This window comes from Drosophila gunungcola, unplaced genomic scaffold (assembly GCF_025200985.1).
Source record: "Drosophila gunungcola strain Sukarami unplaced genomic scaffold, Dgunungcola_SK_2 000026F, whole genome shotgun sequence".
NCBI lineage: Eukaryota > Metazoa > Arthropoda > Insecta > Diptera > Drosophilidae > Drosophila > Drosophila gunungcola.
Window position 1 is genome coordinate 825,326 of NW_026453205.1, and position 24,094 is coordinate 849,419.

The 24,094-nt window shown below is 40.1% G+C and overlaps 1 protein-coding gene and 1 pseudogene across 2 annotated transcripts; one reads left to right on the forward strand and one right to left on the reverse strand.

Moving 5' to 3' along the window:
• Window positions 1–703: 703 nt before the first annotated feature.
• Window positions 704–7,113, reverse strand: LOC128263915 (uncharacterized; annotated as a pseudogene).
• An 8,554-nt stretch (window positions 7,114–15,667) lies between these two features.
• Window positions 15,668–17,293, forward strand: LOC128263905 (TBC1 domain family member 20). Of its 2 annotated transcripts, XM_052999182.1 has the most exons (4): window positions 15,669–15,872; window positions 15,929–16,713; window positions 16,774–16,883; window positions 16,934–17,293. In XM_052999182.1, the coding sequence occupies exons 1-4, from the start codon at window positions 15,818–15,820 to the stop codon at window positions 17,139–17,141; spliced, it is 1,158 nt and encodes a 385-aa protein (XP_052855142.1). In that variant the 5' UTR covers window positions 15,669–15,817; the 3' UTR covers window positions 17,142–17,293. The 2 variants fall into 2 exon arrangements, with proteins under 2 accessions (XP_052855143.1, XP_052855142.1); XM_052999183.1 differs by having other exon boundaries at window positions 15,668–15,872; window positions 16,774–17,076.
• The last annotated feature ends 6,801 nt before the right edge of the window (window positions 17,294–24,094 follow it).

Here is a 24,094-nt window from a genome sequence, read left to right on the forward strand (position 1 = left end):
AGCGGTAGGATCGAGTACCTCGGGAACGTCTGTCGTCCAGAGTTTGGGCGCTGCGAGGTCGTGGAGCCATGGATTTAATGCTTTAATATATAAAAAAAAATAAATGATAAGTACATTTAGTGTCAATCGTGAACGAATTTTGGAGCATGAGGACAGAAGGCACTATTTTGGAAGTACTGAGGCTGCCTTGGCCTCCATAGGAAGAAGTACTAGCTTATGGACGGGACGTTTAATAATTCCTCGAGCGGTACGGATTTCTACTACGCGAACTCTACTATCGGCCCCTGGAAAGACAGATACAACTCTGCCGAGCCGCCAGTCGTTTGATGGCATATTGTCTTCTTTGACTACCACCATATCATCGACTTGTATATCTTTGGACGGATTCTGCCACTTATTGCGCTTGTGCAGTTCCTTTAAATATTCCTCTTTCCATCGCGCACTGAACTGCTGATGCAGGGCCTTTAAATGTTGCCAGCGATTTATAATCGACTTAGCATCGCCCTTAATTTCGGGTTCAGCTGTGGAAAGCAACGGACCCCCAATCAGAAAGTGGCCTGGCGTTAACGCCAACAAATCAGAAGGATTTTCGGACATGGGAGACAGTGGCCTGGAGTTAAGGCACGCTTCAACTTTGGCAAGAAGGGTAGAGAGCTCTTCAAACGTATACTTCCGACTTGACGTCGACTTGTAGAAAAGTGTTTTAAAGCTTTTCACTCCAGCTTTCACGCCACAAAAGTCCCTGATGGCTATAGGCATCAGTCACAGACTCCTTGATCGCTTGCATAAAATCACGCGAAAGTAGAGTCGCTGCCCCCACAAAGGTTTTGCCATTATCCGAATGAAACCGCTGAGGACAACCCCTCCTCGCTACGAATCGGGCAAAGGCTGCGAGGAACTTCTCGGTTGTGAGGTCGGAAGTAGGCTCTAAATGGATCGCCTTTGTGGAGAAACATACAAACACGCAAACATATCCCTTGGTAATGAGGCATGCTCTGCCTGTATAGTTTTTTATTTCAAATGGGCCTGCATAATCAATGCCAGTATATGTAAAAGGCCTGGAAAAGGAAACTCGATCGGTCGGAAGATCGCCCATTAATTGCGTCTGTAATTTCTTCTTGTAAATAGTACACACCTTACAGGAGTTTAGCACAGCTTTTACCAGATTCTTGAGTTTAGGAATCCAATACTTCGATCGAATGAGGCGTACCACTAGTTGGTTGCCGCCATGCAGGGAAATCTGGTGTGAAAAAAGGACTAGCAGACAAGAAAGCCTACAGTTATATGGCAGTATAATAGGATGGCGCTCGTCATACTGAAATGCTGTTGAGGCAGTAATGCGACCACATGCTCTTAAAAGGCCGTGCTGGTCTAGGAATGGAAACAGGTTGGCTATCGGGCTGGACACTGGAATTGGACACTTATCGTTTAGGAATTTAAGCTCTTGGGTATATTCCTCACGTTGAGCATATAGAATAAGGGCTCTTTCAGCTTCTCGGACCTCCTCCTTTGTAGGCCGGTCAGCTGGGCCCCTCGGCATCTTGCGGCAGCGTTGAGTGAACCGTAACACGTACGCAAGGACCCGCAGAGCCTTGTCCAATTTGGAGAATCGTTCCAGAAAATCGTCGGATAGGGCCTTTGCGAAATTGACCTTCACAGCACGCTGCTCTAAGTCTGTAACTGGAGTCGCAAGCCCCTGTGTTGGCCACTGGCCTTTTGGCTGTTGTAACCAGTCCGGTCCTTTCCACCAGAGTTGGCTGTGAACCAGATCCTGCAGCGAAACTCCTCGGCTGGCTAGGTCCGCGGGATTGTGTTCAGATCGCACATGCGCCCAATGCTCAGCGCTCGTCACCTGAGTAATCCTGGTCACTCGGTTGGCTACAAACGTGGCCCATTGGCATGCCGGTTTGTTCAACCATGCGAGGACGATGGTGGAATCAGTCCAGCAGAAAATGTCGGAATTGGAAATTTGCATATTCGGAAGGATAGCTGCGATCATTTCTGACAACAACAAGGCCCCACACAGTTCGAGCCGTGGAAGGGACACCGTTTTAACAGGTGCGACTCGGGTCTTGGCGGTAAGCAGATGTGTCATAATATTATGTCTTACTTCAACCCGCAAGTATATTGCGGCCCCATATGCCTTCTGCGACGCATCACAAAACCCATGATGCTCGACTTTCACCTCTGGCTGGAACCCAACCCACCTAGGAATACGGATTTGCTTGAGCTCGGAATAGCTGCGCAAAAACTCTTGCCATCTTTGATTCATTTCTGTGGGGATATTTTCATCCCAGCCCAACTGTTGCAACCAAATTTCTTGCATAAAGATTTTTGAGCGGACAATAAACGGGGACAGCCATCCCGCGGGGTCAAAAAGTTTCGCGATCTGGGAAAGAACCTCTCTCTTCGTATACGTAGATTCAATCGAAACTAGCGGTGGAACAAAATAGAACTCGTCCGAGGTCGCATTCCACCGAACCCCAAGTGTTTTGGTAGTGCTTTCGGAATTGAGATCGCGAAAGTCATCGTGGAGTAGGTGTTCGTTAGGGATAGCTTCGAGTATGCTATTCTGATTCGCTGTCCACTTTCTCAACGGGAACCCGGCAAGGTTAAAAGCGTGGCAAAGCTCGCTGATAGCAAGTCGAGCCTCTTGTATGCAATTGGCCCCTGCCAGAACATCGTCTACGTACATAAAATGCCGAATAATATTGGTTGCTTTAGGAAACTCCGTTTCTACGTCGTCTGCCAATTGTTGGAGTACGCGAAGTGCCAGAAACGGTTCACAGTTGACACCAAAGGTGACGGTTTTTAGTTCGAAATCGCTTACTTCTCCTTCTTTGTTTCGGAATAAGATTCTTTGGAACGGCGTGTGCTTGGGATCGACCCAGATTTGACGGTACATTTTTGTAATGTCTGCACTGAACACGTACTGGAAATAACGCCACTTCAAGATCTGAATGGTTAAATCAGATTGTAGGACTGGACCAGCATGAAGAATATCGTTCAAGCTTGTCCCATTTGCTGAAGGGCTAGAAGCATTGAATACCACGCGTAGTTTGGTGGTGGTGCTCTCGGGTTTGATCACAGCATGGTGTGGAAGATAATAGTTTGGAGTATCGTAAGACGGGGGAACTTCTCTCCTATGACCCAGATCCAAATACTCTTGAATGACTGAGTCATATTGCTCTTTTAGTGGAAAGTCTCTTTTTAAACGGTTTTCGTTCCTAAGAAGCTGAGCTAGGGCAATGGATCGCGAGTGCCCCAATTTGGATCCGAAATTTTCGGGTTCGCGAAACGGTAACGTTACCACGTATTTCCCGCTTGCGTCTCTAGTGGTGGTTTGGAGAAAATTGCTCTCGCAATAGGAATCGGATTCCTTTACCCTCCTTGTTGGTATATTCTCCACCTCCCAAAACTTAGTGAGAAGTTTTTCTAAGACCCTGTCACTTGTTTCGGTTATCTGGGTCGTGAAAGCTGCTACCCGCTTTTGGACTGATGCATTGGACACTGGGCCGGTAAGCACCCAGCCGAAAATAGTCTCCTGTCCTAGCAGAGAGCCGCAAATGTTGGTGCGCGTGCCGCTCAGCAACACGGACGGTAAAATGTCGGCTCCGATCAGAACATCTATCTGGGAACTCTCTAAAAATGTTGGATCTGCCAGGGGGATGGCCGGTAAATCAACCAGCGCATCTCGTGGAATTGGGTACGACGGAAGCATTCCAGCCAGTTCGGGCAAGACGTAAGCTGTGGTTTCTAGCTGAAACCTGGCTTATTAGGGGCTCGAATAGAAAAATGGCAGAGCTTGGTCGCCTGAGCGGAAACGGTTTGATTTAAGCCCGAAACTTGGGCTTGGATAAGGCGGAATGGCAGCTTAATCAGATTGAAAAGGCGTTCCGAAATAAACGTTGCCTCAGAACCCGAGTCTATTAGAGCACGAGCCCTGTAGTTCGTTCCCAAGTGGCATATATCAATAATGGCCGTGCCTAGCAAAACCGCTCTAGCACCGGTTGCGAAATAGTTCTGCACACTGGGCGGATTTTCTAGACCGGTGGCGGCCCCTTGCACCGCTGGGTTTTGAGGGCTTGCAGACGAACTACTTGCGGAAGTTGATCCACAGACATCTGGAGAAAGCGCTGGCATAAGCGCATTGGATGACTTTCTTTTGAGCACAGGTCGCAATTCTTTGGTTTAGTAACTACCTTGGCTTCGAAAGAGTTGAGCTTCCTGGGAACGGGTTGACTCTTAGCGGTAGAGTGATTGCTGTGGCTGGGTTTCATATCCTCAATCGCCTCTAGCGTTCGGTATCGTTCGCTAAGAAACGTGTTTATTTCATCCCAGGTCGGAATGTCGGACTTGGATTAAAGGGACTGCTCCCATAAGGAAAGGGTCAGTTTCGGCAATCTACTGGCGCACAGGAATACCAGGAGACAGTCCCAGTTCTCTGTGGAAATGTTGGAATGAGCCAGCGCTATCAAACACCCTTGGATTGTGCTCTGTAGTTCTTTCAGTGCCTGGCCAGATTCGGTATTTACGGAACCCAAATTAAAAAGCAGTTTGAGTTGGCTATTTACTAGCAGTCTCTTATTTTCGAAACGGTCTCGAAGTGCTTCCCAAGCTGAATTGAAACCCTCATTTGTAAGAGGGGATTTGGATACGATTGCCTTAGCCTCGCCGCTAGTTTTAGCGTTGAGATGGAAAAGTTTTTCGACCGATGTCAACCTAGTATTGTTGACATAAACTGCGGTAAAGAGATCCCTAAATGTTGGCCATTTCAAATAGTCTCCTTCGAAAACCTCAGTGTCGCATGGCGGTAGTCGGCAACCGGACGAAAACGGAATGGGCAGGGTGTTGGAATTGGCGTTGGCCGTTTGAGTTTTCACTCGCTCAATTTGTTCACTGAGTTTCGCGGTACAGGATTCGTAAACTTCATAGCAATGCTCATATTTGGCTTGCAGAAGTTCTAACATTGCATGCGCCTCCCCGCCCCCCGCAAGAATTGCGTCTGAACATACTTCGTACTCGTTCTCTACCCTGTCCCATAATGCCTTGATTTGATCACGTCGAACTTGGCACGTGTGGACCGAAGGATCTGAAGCCCCTGAAACGTTTATTCTGGCTTCAAATGTGCTCAGACGGTCAGAGATCGAAATAAATTTGTCTAAAACTGCGTCGCGTTGGGCCATCTTTACGCTGGATCGCGTGACTTTTATTTGTGGAACTACAGGAGCGTTCAAGGAGCTCTCGCAATAGGAATCGGATTCCTTTACCCTCCTTGTTGGTATATTCTCCACCTCCCAAAACTTAGTGAGAAGTTTTTCTAAGACCCTGTCACTTGTTTCGGTTATCTGGGTCGTGAAAGCTGCTACCCGCTTTTGGACTGATGCATTGGACACTGGGCCGGTAAGCACCCAGCCGAAAATAGTCTCCTGTCCTAGCAGAGAGCCGCAAATGTTGGTGCGCGTGCCGCTCAGCAACACGGACGGTAAAATGTCGGCTCCGATCAGAACATCTATCTGGGAACTCTCTAAAAATGTTGGATCTGCCAGGGGGATGGCCGGTAAATCAACCAGCGCATCTCGTGGAATTGGGTACGACGGAAGCATTCCAGCCAGTTCGGGCAAGACGTAAGCTGTGGTTTCTAGCTGAAACCTGGCTTATTAGGGGCTCGAATAGAAAAATGGCAGAGCTTGGTCGCCTGAGCGGAAACGGTTTGATTTAAGCCCGAAACTTGGGCTTGGATAAGTCGGAATGGCAGCTTAATCAGATTGAACAGGCGTTCCGAAATAAACGTTGCCTCAGAACCCGAGTCTATTAGAGCACGAGCCCTGTAGTTCGTTCCCAAGTGGCATATATCAATAATGGCCGTGCCTAGCAAAACCGCTCTAGCACCGGTTGCGAAATAGTTCTGCACACTGGGCGGATTTTCTAGACCGGTGGCGGCCCCTTGCACCGCTGGGTTTTGAGGGCTTGCAGACGAACTACTTGCGGAAGTTGATCCACAGACATCTGGAGAAAGCGCTGGCATAAGCGCACTGGATGACTTTCTTTTGAGCACAGGTCGCAATTCTTTGGTTTAGTAACTACCTTGGCTTCGAAAGAGTTGAGCTTCCTGGGAACGGGTTGACTCTTAGCGGTAGAGTGATTGCTGTGGCTGGGTTTCATATCCTCAATCGCCTCTAGCGTTCGGTATCGTTCGCTAAGAAACGTGTTTATTTCATCCCAGGTCGGAATGTCGGACTTGGATTAAAGGGACTGCTCCCATAAGGAAAGGGTCAGTTTCGGCAATCTACTGGCGCACAGGAATACCAGGAGACAGTCCCAGTTCTCTGTGGAAATGTTGGAATGAGCCAGCGCTATCAAACACCCTTGGATTGTGCTCTGTAGTTCTTTCAGTGCCTGGCCAGATTCGGTATTTACGGAACCCAAATTAAAAAGCAGTTTGAGTTGGCTATTTACTAGCAGTCTCTTATTTTCGAAACGGTCTCGAAGTGCTTCCCAAGCTGAATTGAAACCCTCATTTGTAAGAGGGGATTTGGATACGATTGCCTTAGCCTCGCCGCTAGTTTTAGCGTTGAGATGGAAAAGTTTTTCGACCGATGTCAACCTAGTATTGTTGACATAAACTGCGGTAAAAAGATCCCTAAATGTTGGCCATTTCAAATAGTCTCCTTCGAAAACCTCAGTGTCGCATGGCGGTAGTCGGCAACCGGACGAAAACGGAATGGGCAGGGTGTTGGAATTGGCGTTGGCCGTTTGAGTTTTCACTCGCTCAATTTGTTCACTGAGTTTCGCGGTACAGGATTCGTAAACTTCATAGCAATGCTCATATTTGGCTTGCAGAAGTTCTAACATTGCATGCGCCTCCCCGCCCCCCGCAAGAATTGCGTCTGAACATACTTCGTACTCGTTCTCTACCCTGTCCCATAATGCCTTGATTTGATCACGTCGAACTTGGCACGTGTGGACCGAAGGATCTGAAGCCCCTGAAACGTTTATTCTGGCTTCAAATGTGCTCAGACGGTCAGAGATCGAAATAAATTTGTCTAAAACTGCGTCGCGTTGGGCCATCTTTACGCTGGATCGCGTGACTTTTATTTGTGGAACTACAGGAGCGTTCAAGGAGCTGTCGCTTTTTGCGTTGGAAATCAACGCTTTGGGTTCTTGTTTACCCTGAGACACACGAGGGGACGCTGATCGTGGTCGCTCTAAGCTTACCCGCGGGGTTGTCTTCAAATTTTTCTTATCCCCTATGGGCATGCTAGAATAAGGATCAGGAAATTGCCTCTATTCGCAGTAAAAATAAAAATCAATTTTATATTAAAATCAATGGACTCGTATTGATCTTGATGCAAAAATTATTTTTACTATTAATTGGTTTAATAAGCAGTAAATAAAAAACCTGGAATTTATGGAATGGAATGAATGGCAATTTTTTTGGAACAAAGCATATAGGAAATATATCAAAAAAGATAAATTGTATATATCCAGAATAGTCACGCTGCTGTGGGATTTGCCAATGACTACTTGGTAACTCGATAGGAAAAAATTAATAAACAATGTTAGTTGGAACACAACAAAACAATTTTTAAGGTGTATTATTTATATATATAATGTCGTTTTTATTGTTTAATTATGCTTTGTTTGCCCTCAGGTTACTTGAGTTGTTTATTATTGCTTGAGTTATTTATTATTTTTTTTTTGTATGGAATGGCGCACTGATGTTTATAAATAATAATCAATAATATTAATATATGCCAATATATAGCGTTTTATATGTGACGAAATGAATGGAATGTAACAATAACCCTTTTGAATATTTCCACTGTCCCAAGTGGATTTGGTCGCTCAAGCTTTGACGGAATGAATGGAATGCAACAATAAACCTGTTGAATGTTTCCACTGTCCCAAGTGGAATTGGTTGCTCAAGCTTGGGATATATATGTATATATGTATATATGTATAAGGAAATAACTTTACAAAAAAAACGCAAGTGGAGCTGGAGTATTTCGTTATTAAATTTATTTTCTGCTCCGTCGTGTCGTGCGTAGCCCTCTTGATATGTCTGGTTATTTCTCACATACACTTGTTTGATGTTGTTTATGTAAACAAATACTTGACAAAGATAAAATTAATTTGAAATATGTGTGATCACTTTGCGTTTATTTGTTAACACACATAAACTGGGATGGCTGGGATGTTTGCTGGAAATGTTTGTTGTTTGTGGACTGTATTGTATTTTATTTTCGTATATGTATATGTTTCACGAATATGCAAATGTGGATATGTAAAATTATTATTTTAAATTACGTAAGTGAATATATTTTCGGAAATGTACGTATGTAAATATGTTTCTGGAATGTACGTATGTAAATATGTTTCTGGAATGTACGTATGTAAATATGTTTCTGGAACGTACGTATGTGAATATATTTTGGAATGTACGTATGTGGAATGTACGTATGTGGATAAAAAATGGAAATGGAAAAAAAGAAAACCGTGGAGTCGCAAAATGGCGATCGGTTGGAAATAGTAAAAATCGTACTTATCTTTTTGTTCTTAAAATTGAAGAAAATCCACCGGTGCCGCTGGGAATTGCAGATCGATCCGGCTCGAAGGACCAAAAAATGAAAAGCTGGGGGGGGGTGGCGGATTTCTGCCCTTGGAGGTGATGAAGGAAATGGCGACTCGTTGGGTTCCTTTTTATTCACTTTGATTTTTATTTCAATATAACTTATTTCACATAACTTGCACAACTTCACTTAGTGGCTTCGAAATTATAACTCCTTAACTCTACTTAAATCTAATGCTAGGAGAGCGGGGGTGGAGACTGTTAACAGACCGAGAGCGAGATGAGAGTTCATCTGGACATAACTGCTCTCGACTGTTAACGAATAATTTGGACAGTGTCCCCTCCTTGGCGCGGACACTGGTGATAAACTTAATTTGCATACTACAAAGCGGCAAAGTGATGACTTAGTTGTTGAAGATACGCTCCCAAGTTTGATGATCATTATTAAAATTTTGAAACGGCGGACACATGGTTTTCCCGATCTGGCTTACCTGCTGCGCAAATTCTTTAACTTCTAAAATACTTTTTTATAAAATTTTGTAAAAGTAAATGGAACAAATATAAAATTCTGAATTATTTGCCTGAATAATATTTTAATAATAATAATTTTATAATTTTAACTGTACCAATATCTTGGATTATAACGAACTGTTTAAAGACAATTAATTAATTACATTGCGAATCATTAAAAAATAAATCAACCAAAGATCACTAAACATAACATTTGAAACAAGTGTCCTAAAAGCCCGCTCTTCTTAAAAGCAATCTTCGGTAAAGTATGCAGGGCACCATCCGCTCGCAAAGCATCGACAAGAGCTGATTTAGTTTGAAGAGCAGTCGGTGTGACACGACTGCGATATGCCCTGTTCCCATCTCGGTGGACTGATTTCTATTAATTCGAATACATATATACATATGTAAAACATTTTACTGCTACCACTGATTTGAATTTGTAAACAATAAATATAAAATATATTATAACATATAATATTAATATTTTTATCATAACCCAATAGTAAATACGCCCATATTCTTAGGGTACCAAGTTTGAAAAGTAGCAGAAGACAAAATATTTTTGATGCACAGATAATCCCGTGTATGAGAATGCATGATCACGCATACATACCAAGACCAATTCAAGCGCAGGGCAACCTTCTTTAAAATGCGCCTCTGTGCGACTGAACGGTTGAACTCGTGCAATGAGTGCGCGAGCATAAAAATGAGAATAAGAATGAGAGAGCAAAAAACACGAATGCACCAGAAGCGCCGGGGCCTGCTGTTGAGAGCCCGTAGGGCCTCCCGCTATGAAATTTGTGTGTCCAAACTCGTTATATGAAATGACCAGTTTATATGTTGTATGGTAAGTGGAAGTAAGAACGAACTTTAGGAAACGATTTTCATCTTGTTTGCGATAATTTGCACTATCTCTTATCGGGAAGAGCGAGATATTGGTTTTGGCACGTGGGAAACATTTTGTTTAGCATTTCGAGAAAAGTATGAAGATTATGGCAACGACGTTGACTTAAGACGTCAAATAGCGAAGCATAAACAGGGAGATAATTAAACTTTTGATTCCTTCCAAGTGAGTATGGATGAATTGGTGAATACGCTTTTGCAAACCGACAAAAAAATTAAAAAGTTGTCTTCGACACGAACTTCTTCAGCTCAATATCGATTCGATAAAAACATGAACTGTTTTATAACGAACTTAGAAGCATTTCTTATAAAACGCCTTTCGTATAAATAAAAAATATTTATGAGATTTGTTTAAACAAGGAATCTGCAGAAGATCACGAGCCAATAGTGTTAGCCATTTTGCGAAACCAGATATCCTGTTGGAATTGTGATAAATTGAGCCCAGAAGTGTGTTTTGTTATATTGCGGAACCAATAATGTTTATAAGCCGCGCTGTTTAAAACTGCAATCCTTTGGAAAAGGAATTATTTAAAGAAAATTGTTAGGACTCCCTATGGACGGCAGTACATGTAGTGACGATGGCGCAAGTAAAATACTACGTATATAAAGCCGCAATGATCGGAGTAAGCTGAGAACAGTCCGATCTTAATAAATGATGTGTAAATCAAAACGGAGCCAAGCTCTACTTGGAGGTTCTTCAGAAAGAACTTCATCGCTTTTTCCTACCTTATAAATGATATAGCAATCAAAAGGTATATATTAGTTAGTAGTTAGAGTTTGTGCATACTAAGAGTTTAAGAAAGTCGTTTGGTTTCGTAGAAATAGTAGTTAAAGTGCAAAAAAAATGTTTGTCTTATACTGGAGCTGTTAGTGCCGATGACGCAAAAAGTCTTACTTTTATGGGATGGTTGAATTCTGGCATTAAATACGCGCCCAACGACACTTATCTCAATCCGATACTTCATTAAAAACATATTCAATAAACAAGACAAATACAGCATTTTTCAAATGAGAACATTTTTCCGTTTTTGGTTTGTAAGCGCGTATCAAAGCGATGTTATAAAGTCGTGAAACCAATTTTACTGTGTTAAGCAGCTGGAGCTGAAAAACTTTGGTTCTACTACTTTTTGGAAAGCCTACTAGTTTATCGGGAAAACGGATAAAAAGCAAGATTTCACAAGTTCACAATTTCGAAACGACTAAAGCTACCGTAAAAAGTGATATACATATTTAAGGGCTATTTACGTTTCCTTAATATATTTTCAAGTTAAATAACTACGGATTAAAGTATTACGCCAGAATAAATTTATTTTAAGTTAATCAGCGCTTATTAATGCTACCCATTTCAGATCATTTTAATTAGCATTTTATGCTTTTTTGAATGAGCAGAAATCTATGAAAGTCCAATTCGATTGTGAAAAATTATTATTGGAATTAAAAGTTATATCATATTATTATTTTACCGTTTACCTTCTACCGGGTATGACGGTGCTTAATACGCACTTGCCGTCCCAAATTTTTCTAAAATATTCGACCGTCATCTGCTGTTCGTATCTTATGCCTTTTCACCTAGTATATTAGGTATATTTTGATCTAATTACTAAATAATTGTCGTTTAATATTCATAATTTTATAATTAAAAATGGCTATAAGCAACCCAAGTGCAAATAAAGTCTAATAGCCAGATACGATTGGCGCACTTAGTATTTAGATAATGGTTCTCCGACATAGCTGAAATGGGTTTGTTTAATTATGAGTTTTCGCGAGTCGAATATGAGTGAGTTTACGGAACTCATTAATGCCTAGGAGGATATCCATAATGCTATCGAGGCATTTTCCAATTGGACGAAAAAGACGGGAATCTGATGGTGTTGTATGACGGAGTTTGCTAAGAAGACCACCTCAGTTTCTAAAAAAGAGCAAAGACCCCCGTATATGGGAATGAATTTTCCTGTTGTAGTGTTGGAGTGGTGGCATATACGTTAAATATCGGTATATTCCGGTATATTTCTAAAAACTTCGGGGCAAATTAATATTAATCGCTATTATACATCGCAATTATTTTAGATGAGGCATTTACTCTTATGGGAGTCCCTGTGTAAATAATTGCGCATAACTCTAAATGCGTTTTAATGCGCTAATGGAATCAGGCAATTAAACAAAATTTTGATAAAGGTATCTTGTTGATATACATTTGTGTCCTTTAAAAGCCAACGCAAGTAGTCATACTATAATGGGATTGGTGGAAAAAAGCTGACATTTTTAATTAAAAAACACTTTAATATTTGACTTAATTAAATAAGCTAAAAAGTTGATAAGACTCATCCATTACTTGGCTATTTCGGGATTTTTTGGAGACATAGTTGCCTTTGAATTTAATTTAATATTAACCCAGTCCCACAGAGCCCATCCAAGCGAAACGGTCGGGATGTTTGATGGATGGTGGACTGGAGTTTCTACAGAAACACCATTCATCAAAAGTCACAGGGGCGTATGCGGATTTTTTGAGTGGGGTCTTTAACTCTATTAAACTCCTTTATAAATACATTTTCCGGCTTTTATTTATTTTAAGGCTATAATTAGTTGTTAAATTTGTTATCTGATCTCTTGAATAATGGCTTATATCTTCTCTGTATTCAAATTGCTGCCTGGGAGAGCGTTAACATCCCATGCCCCCATTTTTTTTCGTCTACTCCTCTGGTTCACAGAAACAAAGAAACCGCCATGTCAATTCAATTAGCGGCCGACTAACTGGGACGTTTTTGGAACGGCAAAACCTTATGGACCATCCGTTCAATGGATGGTGGAAGATGGATAGATCTCTGTAGAAATACGCTATTATGGACCATCTTTGAAAAAGATGTTGTATGGTGAATCGTGTGGGTCTAGGACATAAACATATGCCAATAAGAGCTTCGGTGACCTATGCCCTCTTTCCACACAGTCCATCCATTGGAAACGTTGGTAGTTTTTGACATATGTGAAATTTCGATTTCTGACGTGCACATCCACCTTTTGACAACAGCTGAACTGAACAGCTGCGGCTCGAAAAAACATAAACAAAATTAATCCGTCAACCATCTTTGCTTATGTATTGAAAGGGCCACTTCTGTTCATACCCGCTGTTATCGGAAGGTGGATGTTGGATGTACTCTGTGAAAATTGGAGTTTCACACATAATTAAATCCCAACGGGCTTGCAGGAAAGGAGTGCGTGAGAAGAGAGTTGCAGGGGACATTAGCGGCGATTGGGGAAGATTGAAAATTGGAACGCGGTGGTTTTTTTTTTCCCATTATTTATTAACGTAATTTAAAATTTGTGAATGCGAAAATATTAATAAATAAAATATCTAACGATATATATTTGATTTGAGAATATTAAAAGTCTGCGAGTATCTAAAATATGTAATGGAAAACTCGTGTCTCCACTATTTCGCCTATTAACAGAGGTTTTGCCAATTAGCACGTTAAACAATTCTATTAAGCGTTAAAAAGTTTAATCAAGAGGAATCCGACAGTTTGTGAGAAAATCCCCTAACAGTGAATGAACCTCTGATTTTTCCCATACAAGTTGTGCCAATATGCATGGTACATAGGCAGATTGGGGATCGTCTAAGAAACGTGAAAATCTGAAGGTAATGATACCGTCAGTTTTCGAGAAACCTGCTTAACTGTGGGTGGTGTTAAAAAGTTGAAAGATAAAACGCTCAAACAAGAATCAGAACCACTGGGTACCAAGACACAAATCACAATGTGAAATGCCATCCATGACATTAACATTTTCGACGCAAACTTTTATTTTAAATAATAGAGGTTGTGCCAAAAATAGCATTCTCGTTGAATAGGGCAATTAAAAAATATAACATATTTATTAAAGGCAATTCAAACCTTTCAGTTTCTCGAAAATAAAGTGTCTTCAAACGTTCCGTTTTTTCACGCGGTCACACCGGCCTGTGAACGAGAAACTGAAAGGTTTTGAATTGCGCATAAAAAATTGTACATTTCTTTTTCAAAAATTGTAATTTTTTAATGAGAATACGTGCAAGTTATATGACCCATTACTTAGGGGCCCTTGCCCAATTTACATAAAACTTTGAGCCAAGAGCTTTCCAAATAACTCTGATTGACTCCGGGACTAAACCGTCAGCTATTTCTTTAAACAACTCCTCCAATCGATTCCCACCCAGATCAGTTTCACACTCTCCGCTTCAAATGGACTCTCTAAGCATTCAAGCCGATATTGTAAACGCCAGAGCCCCAAAAAGGGAACACCAAGTCCGCTAACGTAAACATCAATTTCCGGCGGAAGTTTAATTCTGCAGAATTCCAATTTCAATTTAATTGACAAATTTCACCAATGCCAGGCAGCCCGATTGTGCAACCGAAAAACGAAAGAACACATTGGCAAGTAGTGACCAGTGAATAAAAAGTTCGACATATGAAAAATTTGTAATAATGAAATAAAAAATAAAATTCATTTTTTTTTAATTAATTCACAAGTGAGATATTAAATCTGCATTTAGGCACAATTTATATTATTTAAATTAAAGTTAGTGTCGAAGATGGCATATTTTTTATGGGGTTAATTTCATGGATTGCATTTCATAGCCTATTTACACAGAGATACATCAGCCTTTCACCACCCGTTGAACGTAAGGTTCATAGGGTTTTGCAGTTCCAAAAATATCCTAGTTTTATCGTATTTCCACAGAGATCCATCCACCTTCCACCATCCGTTGAAGGGATGGTCCCTAAGGTTTTGCCGTTCCAAAAATTTCCCAGTTAGTCCGCTCTTAAAATTTGACAGACTTTGGCAGACTAATTAATGCGATAGTTAGCCGATTTTTCTGCGGTGCAGCCCTCTTTCCACGCAGTCCACCCGTGAAAAACCGTTTTGATTTTAAAAAAAAAGTAAAACTCCGGTTTACAAAAATCACATCCACCTTCCGATATCAGCTGATCTGAACAGCTGTGGCTCATTACAACATTAACAAAGATGGTTGACCTGCAGACTTTGTTTATGTTTTAAAAAGCCACAGCTGTTCAGATCACCTGAAATTTGAAACTTGAAGGTGGATGTGCTCTGTGAAAATCGGAAATTCACATTTGTCAAAAATTTCAACCGAATCCAACGGATGGACTGTGTAGAAAGAGGGCATCGAATTGTTGTTCATTTCTTGTGCAGTGGTTCTGAATCTAGCTTGAGCGCTTTATCTTTGAACTTTTTACCCCACCCACTGTTAAGAAATTTTCTTAATGTACCGTGTATATTGGCACAACCTCTACAATATGTGCCCTTTGTAATTTAATTATGGACCCCCATATATTTATGGAAAATTAGAAGTTGAAACTTTCTGACAAGAAGCGTGCATATAGGCGTAGAGACCCGATATTTCAAATGCATGTTTTAAATACATACTTGCAGACAATCTTATATTCTCAAATCATAAAAATATTGTTAGATATTTAATTTCCTAATATTTTTTCATTCACAATTTTTAATTAACGTGCCCAAATACTGAGAAAATTAAATAATAAAAAAATTCCCCGTGTTCCTAATTTTATTGCTCCCCAATCGCCGCTAAGTCACCGTAGCTAGCTTGACGCATATCAATATTGGACATTTCGGACCAAAAAATATCGTAAAATTTTTTTTCGTAAGATAAACATCGAAAATTTGTTATTATGATGTATCGGATATTTATACACACACCCCTTATTGAACTAAAGAATGCTATTTCTTAAAAAAAAATTCCGATTTGTTGAAGCAAATTATAAGTACGTTGGTGTTAGTTTATTTACATCTTGAATGCTGAACCACTTGTAAACAATGAGCAATGTTGGTTATTTGAATATTGATCAGCCTCCCCTTAGGTTTGAAAAATGTATGTGAAACTAATTTGTATGTTGTAATCATAACCAAAATTTAATTTATTCTAAGCACCCGAAAGTGATGAGGAACACAGAAAACGAATGGAGATTGAAGAATTAATTGAACAAAGCATTGACAAAAATCTGGCTTTGGATGCGCTTGTGAAGTTGTCTTTGTCGCCCTACGGATTGGTCAATGACCATTTGCGGAGAATTTTGTGGCCGCAGTTGGCAGGTGTCGACGTGACCAGTCTGGAACGGGCTCCATCCCTTAAAGAGTTGCAAAACCATCCTGAATACAATCAGGTAGTGCTAGATGTAAATCGCTCTTTAAAGCGTTTTCCACCTGGTATTCCATATGAACAACGCATTGCACTGCAAGATCAACTTACTGTTCTAATTTTAAGGGTAATCCAAAAGTATCCTAATTTAAGGTACTATCAAGGCTATCACGATGTGGCTGTAACATTTTTGTTGGTAGCTGGCGAAGAAATCGCTTATGCCATAATGGAACAGCTCTCTACAAAGCATTTTTCCGAATGTATGCAGGAGACAATGGAAGCCACACAAAGGCGTCTTATGTTTATTTGGCCTGTCATAAAGTTTGAAAACCTAGAACTGTATAACTTCTTGCAAAACTCAACGGTAGGAACTTTGTTCGCGTTGCCATGGTATTTGACTTGGTTTGGACACAGTTTAAACTCCTACAAAACTGTAGTCCGTTTATATGACTATTTCCTAGCATCGCCTATTTATACGCCTATATTTGTAACAGCTGCGATTCTACTGTATCGATCAAATGAAATACTGAAGGAGGAATGTGATATGGCATCAGTTCATTGTATTTTATCAACTGTATGTTTTTCCCTAAAAGTCATAGTACATATATTATCAGCAAATTTTTGTATTTTTTAGCTACCAGAAGATTTACCGTTTGAAAAGCTTTTAAAAACGTCTAGCAAGCTTGCTAATAAGTATAGCCTAACAGTAATAGAGAAAGATGTTGAAGAGCTTATTTTCCAAGAGTAAGTAAAATAAAATGAATTATTTTTTATTTATTTATCCTTTTCAATAGAAACGCAAAGCGGCAAGCCGAAGAAAATATGATTATGAAGCGACGGCGAAAGATGTCAGCTAATGCAAACCGAATTTTCAGCATAAGTCCATGGCTTTTAAATATGTTAACTTCAAAGTCGGTGCTATTTACGACTGCGGTTTCTGTTGTAGTAGGTGTATGTGCATATTATTATAAGAATCAGTATTTGGCGGCAGGTATTAGCTGAGTATTATCGGACTGTCTTCATCTGAAAATGTCTTATATATCGCGATTTGAGCCAATTCTCTCCAAAATGAGTTGGGTGGTAGAGATTTGCATCTATTAAATTACAATTTAAACAACACGACACCTATAATAAACAAAGATTTATATTAACAATTTGTCTGTATAAAACATAATTGTGGGAAAATTTACGTAAAGAAAATTTAAAGACTTCATGTATTGAAGGGGAATAAATTAAGGGGCGCAAATCGTGTTGGTCGCTCACCTTATACAAGTCTGAGTGGATGGCTGTGGATCAGTGGTCGACAATGGCCTATCTCCGAATAGCACTACCCAAAACTTAAACAGCTTATAAAAACTGGACTAATAAACTAATTAAAATATTTTAAATGCAGGATAATGGTGATATATATGTTTTTAAGTTAGAAAGAAAAAAATTACAAATAAAGATCGCAGCTTTCTGAAACCAAAAAACAATTTTAACTCTATGAGTTTATTGCCAAAAACTTGTAAATTTACAGTATTACCACACTTCTATTAAATAACAAAATTGATTACTTTTTGAATTGTTTCAACCAATTATTTTGTTTCTGGCTATGTGACACTCCTTTATTATACCCTTTTTTGGGATATTTTGAGTCTTCTCTAGATTTACCAAGACTGAAATATAACGGGCGTGTTTATTGTATAATTACTTTGCTTAAATCGAAAATATAAATTTATTGCAAGATTCTCAAAATTTTAAACCCAATTCTCTTTTAGGATAAGAAGGTAAATTAGTTTATTGATTGGAGGCTCTATAAACACTTATTTTGCACTGGGTTTTAACTAAAAGAAATATATATTTTGTATATGTATTTTATTATAAAATTTCATCCTAACGCTACAAGTTTACAACTTATAAGTTTATGCGCTAGTCACTAAGAGTTGCATATATTTAATTGTTACATTATACTTAAAACTAATTTTCATAAAAACTAACCTAAGTCGCCTTCATTTTTTACTTTAATTTACGTAATAGTATTTTTAAGGTGTGTGAATAATTTTTTCTTGAATTGCGTGGCACTGCTAATATTTTTAAGATGGTTGGGGAGCTGATTCCATGATCGAATAGCGTTAATTAAAAATTGTGTTTCGGATGTCAATGATCTAGGTCTTATGCAAGTAAGATTGTTTGCTCTTTTAGAGGATGTAAACTGAAGTTTTTCGAAAAGATACGAAGGTTGTATTTGAAAAATAATTTTTTGCAGAAAAATTAAGACTCGCATCTTTATCCATTCATTTAGCGAGATATCGAATATTTTCAGCGTAAATTTGGATACGTGATCTGTATGTGGTAGGTTGATTATATACCTGGCTATGCAATTAAATAGAACTTTAATTTTGTTCTTACTGGTAGTGTCACAGTTTGAAAAAACTTCTACTCCATAAAATAGCGCTGGAACAATGCAGGTTTTAGCTATTAGTAAACGTATATGGGTGGGCAGGCAATTTTTAGTTACGGATAATGTCCTTATTATGCCATATGTTTTCCCTACAGACTTTGTAATATGATCATTCCAGGTAAGAGTTCTGTTGAATGTAAAACCTAAGTTTACAGCTGTATCAACGTACTCAAGTGGCGTTCTATTCATACTCAGTGGCTGCAAATTGTTAAAAATTATCTTTCTTTTACTTATGACAAGACATTTTGATTTTGATGGGTTGATCCCAAGTCCATTGTTGCCGGCCCACTCATTTACACGTTCAAGCTCTCTGTTACAAACATCTATACATTCATTTATTCTGTTTAAAGGACGACTCACATACATTTGGACATCATCAGCATACAAGTGTACATTACATTCAGATAACGCATTGGGAAGGTCATTAACATATAAGGTAAACAATAAGGGATCAAGTACAGACCCTTGGGGTACACCATGATTAACATTTTCATATGAAGACGAAACGCTAGACAGTACAACAGATTGACGACGATTTTGTAGGTACGAAGACACAAGTTTGACAGAAGTTTTAGAAAACAAACATATTACGTAGGCAGCAGAATTTTTATAAATTTACGGCTTATGTTGTCAGACCCAGTGGCGTCACTCTTAATTATAAGTATACTTCGAAGGACATCACACTTAAACTTAAATCCAATATCACATACAGTTTCAGGTACAAATCGTGGGTTCAGATATTTATTTTCAGTGATTTCAGGTACTGTGCAGCTTAAGAACTTTTTATTAAGTTCATTTACTTTCATGTCTTGTTCAAGTTTTGGTTTAACTTTGCATATTCCCAGGTTTTTAATTATTTTCCATGTCTGAGCAGTGGAAGATGCTATGTTGAATTTATGGTAATAGAAATTTGTCTTGGCGGTGTCAGTAAGTTTGGTCACTTTTTTTCTCAGTGACTTGAACACTGCGTAAGCTTGAGGTGTCATGTACCTTCTCTACTTATTGTACGCCCCGTCACGCTGTAATATTGCGTCTTTGATGTTTCTTTGAAACCATGGTTTTTCAGAGAAACGAATAATTTTGCTATATAAATAACAAATATTGTTTTGTAAAAGGTTAACTTGTTCCTCTTCTTCGGAAAAGGAATAAATGTCATTCCAATTGCACAAATTAAAGTTGGAGTCCAAAAGGTCATAGTTGATATTTCTAAAGCCCTAAAAACTATTGGATGGTCAAGGTATTGTAGGTCAAGTGCGTAAGTCAAGTATATGAGGTCATGTTTTGAAAACGATGGGACAATAAGTTGGTCATATGTAGCTACTTTGTCTGTATCAGACACAAAAAATAAGTCTAAATGCGAGTAGCGGGTTTTGGTAAAATGCGTAGGGGACACAAAGTTAACCAACTTCATCCCCAGCGATTTCATGTCCTCTGCAAGGTGGGATTCCCTTAAAATATCGCTATTAAAATCGCCTGTTATAATTACATCTGAATTATTTAATGACACGTCAGGAAGGATGTTTAAAAATTGTTCATAGTCAATCCGGCAGTTAGGTCGGTATATACACCCAATTAGTAGATTATCAGCATATCTTTGGCATCTAATTTCTATAAATAAGTATTCAATTGCACTACTGGTTGAGTGTTTACATACAAACGTGGAACATAACTTTTTACTCACATATATTGCAACCCCACCCCCATGACTATCACGATCAGAGCGATGCAAATTATAGCCATGACATTCAACTAAAACATCACATAAATTAGGAACAAACCAAGTTTCAGAAACACATATAACATCTACGCTCGAATTGATAAAGAGGTATCTAAATTCTTCAATTCTTCGTGTGAGGGTTTGGGCATTAATATGGCACACATTAAGACCGGCTCTCTTAACCCTTAACATCGCATGGCTATATGATCGAGTTGGATTTATTTTTATGTTAATGCTGTCACCCATTTTAAATTATTTAATTGAAATATTAGCTGCGCTCGCAGTCTACAAATATTTATGACATAAAGACACACCACACCATGAAACAAAATAATATTAATGCGACTGATTCTAATCCTAAATAAATATAATAAAACTACTGACAATTTCACAAAAATGGAATATAAATATTAGCGCCTCTTAGGTGCGAAATGAATTATCATTTAATGTCCCAGAATTAGCAGCTTCCAGCACAGCTAATTCATCGGGGGTGCAAATTTCCATAATTATAATTGGATACACTGTACTGTACGGGTCGATTTTTGCGGTCGCATTCGACTTCAGACGCCGCCTGTGCGTTGCAGGAGCCCACCCACTTTGCCTCCAACTCGTCAACGCGCTGATCCTGGCAGTTTTTGGACAGTTTCGCCTTTAGCTCCTGGACCCGCTGCCTCAGCATCCCCATCTCTCTCACCTCGCTCTCCAATTGAGTTACTCTCAGTGAAAGTTTGTTGCAGTCAGCTGCTATTAACTTAAATTTTTCTTCCAGAGTGCCGGTTATACGTGCCTTGCCATCACGGATCTCCCCTGCAAGACTTTCCTTTAGCTCGGAAAATCTGAGGTCGATCGTGTGAAGCAGTTGAACAACGGAGTCACGGGCTCCCTTCAGATCGGAGTGAGTTTCGTTCCTAAGTCGCTCTGCTGCTGAAGACATTTTTGTGTTGGTGACGAGAAAGTTGAGTGTTTTGATGTGTTGAGCGTTTTGTCTCTGTGCTCTTGTGTTTTGCTATGCACTGTTTCTTTAATGGTTTGTTGTTGCACTTAAAATTGTGGATTTATTAAGAAGCGATTTTACTGCTTAAAACCGATTTATTCCGGGCAACAAGAACTTTAATGTGTTTTACGCTTATTTATGCTGCTGCCGTAAGCAGTTTTTAATTTTTTTAAGCCGAGTTTAAGGTGTTTTTCGGTCTTTAAAGCGGAGCTTCACAAAAGTGCGTCTATTTCTCTCTCTCGTTGCTCCGTTATCCAAAATTCTTAAAAACTCTTCAAAGAAAAACAAAACAACATAAAATAATTTTCCTGCGATTAAATTCTTTTGATAGATTATATTATTTAAACATTTAATAACAAACAGATAGGTCGCCGGCAAAAAAAAAAAAAAATTATTTATTATTATTATTATTTATTTATAAATAAACTGTGCAGGAATCTAGTTGCTGCACTGAGACTTTGACTCACATTTTCAACTGCTGCCAACACAACAGTTACCAGTACCATAAAATTTGGAAATAAAATACACTGAGATATAAGCTAAGAAAATGGAAATTGAAAATGCTAAAAGTATTTAAAGATCGAGGATAAATGAATTAATTTTTAACTATTAACTATACTAGTGCCCTAGTACTGAAAGGTCTTAAGCTGAGGTAAAAGGGTCCAGCATGAACACGTCGGATTGGCTGTGGTTCTTGGTTAGCTTCTTCCCTCTCAAATATAACAAGAATAAACATCAAACGTCTGTCCACAAGCTCAGTCGTCGCTTGATCGGGCTGTATTTTGGAACTAACCATACAATATATAGTCTGGTCATTTCATGCAACGAATTTGGACACAAAAAAATTGAAAGCGGGAGGCCCCCCGTGGTAACAGCAGCAGGCCACGGCACTTCGTGTGCATTCTCTCATTCTTATTCTCATTTTTATGCTCGCGCACTCATTGATCGAGTTCAGCCGTTCAGTCGCAAAGAGGCACATTTTGAAGAAGGTTGCCCTTTTCCTTTACAAAAATATAAAAAGTATTTTATTATTTTTTACTTGTTTAAAGACAATTAAAATTACACTGCGAATCATTAAAAAATAAATCAACCAAAGATCACTAAACACTACATTTAAAACAAGTGTCCTAAAAGCCCGCTCCCCTTAAAAACAATCGTCGGTAAAGTATGCAGGCATTAACCGCTCGCAAAACTTCGACAAGAGCTGATTTAGATTGAAGTTTTCTCAACCACTGAAGAGCAGTCGGTGTTTTAAGTGACACGACTGCCATATGACCTGTTCCCATCACAGTGGACTGATTTTAATTAATTCGAATACAAACATATATGTAAAACATTTTACTGCTACCACTGATTTGAATTTGTAAAATATATTATAACATATAATATTCATATTTGTATCATAACCCAATTTAAAACTGTTTTGTACTAACAAAGCGAAAACTCGTGACTGCAGTAGTTCGAGACGATTTTAATTTGCGAAACTTGAAAACAACTATTTCGAAAGCGACGACGAAAAGCAGTGGCTACGATGACGTTTGACGATTGATCACTACCTTTCTATATTTCAATAATTTCTCTTAGAACCTTACTTATGCTACGGTGGCGAGAGACGGGGCGAATTTGCAAGAGCGAACGGACGAAAGCTTTATTGGCTCCCGCTCTTGCCCTACAACTGGAGATTTCAAATACAAGCGCCAAGTGCGCAAACTTCGCCCCCTCTAAAGGGACGACGTCCTTCAGCCCAGAACGGGCAACAGGGTCGGTGGACAGCTTGCCGATACTCCCCGTCCTGCGTCGTGACGTCCGCCACGCGAACCTTGCTATCGGCGCCGGCATGCACCGCTACCACTCGACCTATTCTCCACTGCTGGGGCGGAAAGTTGTCTTCTGCGACGACGACGAGCGCTCCCATGTTGCCCTGGTGCCACTTGGATCGCTGCTGGAGGCTGGAGATGTACTCCCGAGACCATCGCTGCCAAAACCTGTGCCTGAGGGACGAGAAACCTCGCCATCGTCGCAAGTCAGGCTGATCTGGTCCGGGAGCGCCGCTGATGGTGGGGCCAGAAGAGGGACGCCGATGAGCCGGTCAGGGCTTCGCCGTCGTTCGGGTCGCTGCTAAGAGCTCCGAGGGGCCTGGAGTTGAGCACGGCCTCAACGCTGGTGAGCAGAGTTTCGAGGTCTTGGCCTACCGTCCGAAGGAACAGGTGCTTTGCAGACTTTGCCTCCCATAGTCCGCCGAAGTGCGGTGCTATGGGCGGTATGAACGCAAACTCGCATCCTTTTTTTGATGCAAATGTTTCGATACCGTCCCCCTGCTTCTTCAGACGGGCTCGGAACTCTCTCATGTGGCGATCTGCGCCGACGAAGTTGGTGGCGTTGTCGCACCACACCTTCTCCGGAATCCCGCGACGACTCACGAACCTTTGAAATGCCAACAAGAACGAATCAGTGGTTAGGTCAAACACTAATTCTAAGTAAACCGCTTTGGACACAAAACAGACGAACAAGGCCACGTACGACTTGAACGGTGGCTTACCACGGATACGATACGTTGTGCTGAAGGGACCACAAAAATCAACGCCACAAATATTGGAGAGCTCGAAGTCTATCTGCTGGCAAGTTCCCCATAATTTGCGTCAAGAGTTACGGCTCACAGCGAAGGCAGCGCATGCACGACCGAACTGTTCGTCGGCAGACTTCTTGAGAATTAACTAGCCATATTTTTTCGCGCATACGTCTTACGAGAGCTCGTGGGCCAGCGTGACAGTTCGTAACGTGCAGGTATGACACATAGGATC

Bases quoted from the DNA above. Each gene is read 5' to 3' on its own strand.
- LOC128263905 (XM_052999182.1), top strand. From the start codon at position 15,818: ATGAGCAATGTTGGTTATTTGAATATTGATCAGCCTCCCCTTAGGTTT. The intron at 15,873-15,928 runs GTATGTGAAACT...ATTTATTCTAAG, and splicing joins TCCCCTTAGGTTTGAAAAAT to CACCCGAAAGTGATGAGGAA. The intron at 16,884-16,933 runs GTAAGTAAAATA...CCTTTTCAATAG, and splicing joins GAAGAGCTTATTTTCCAAGA to AAACGCAAAGCGGCAAGCCG.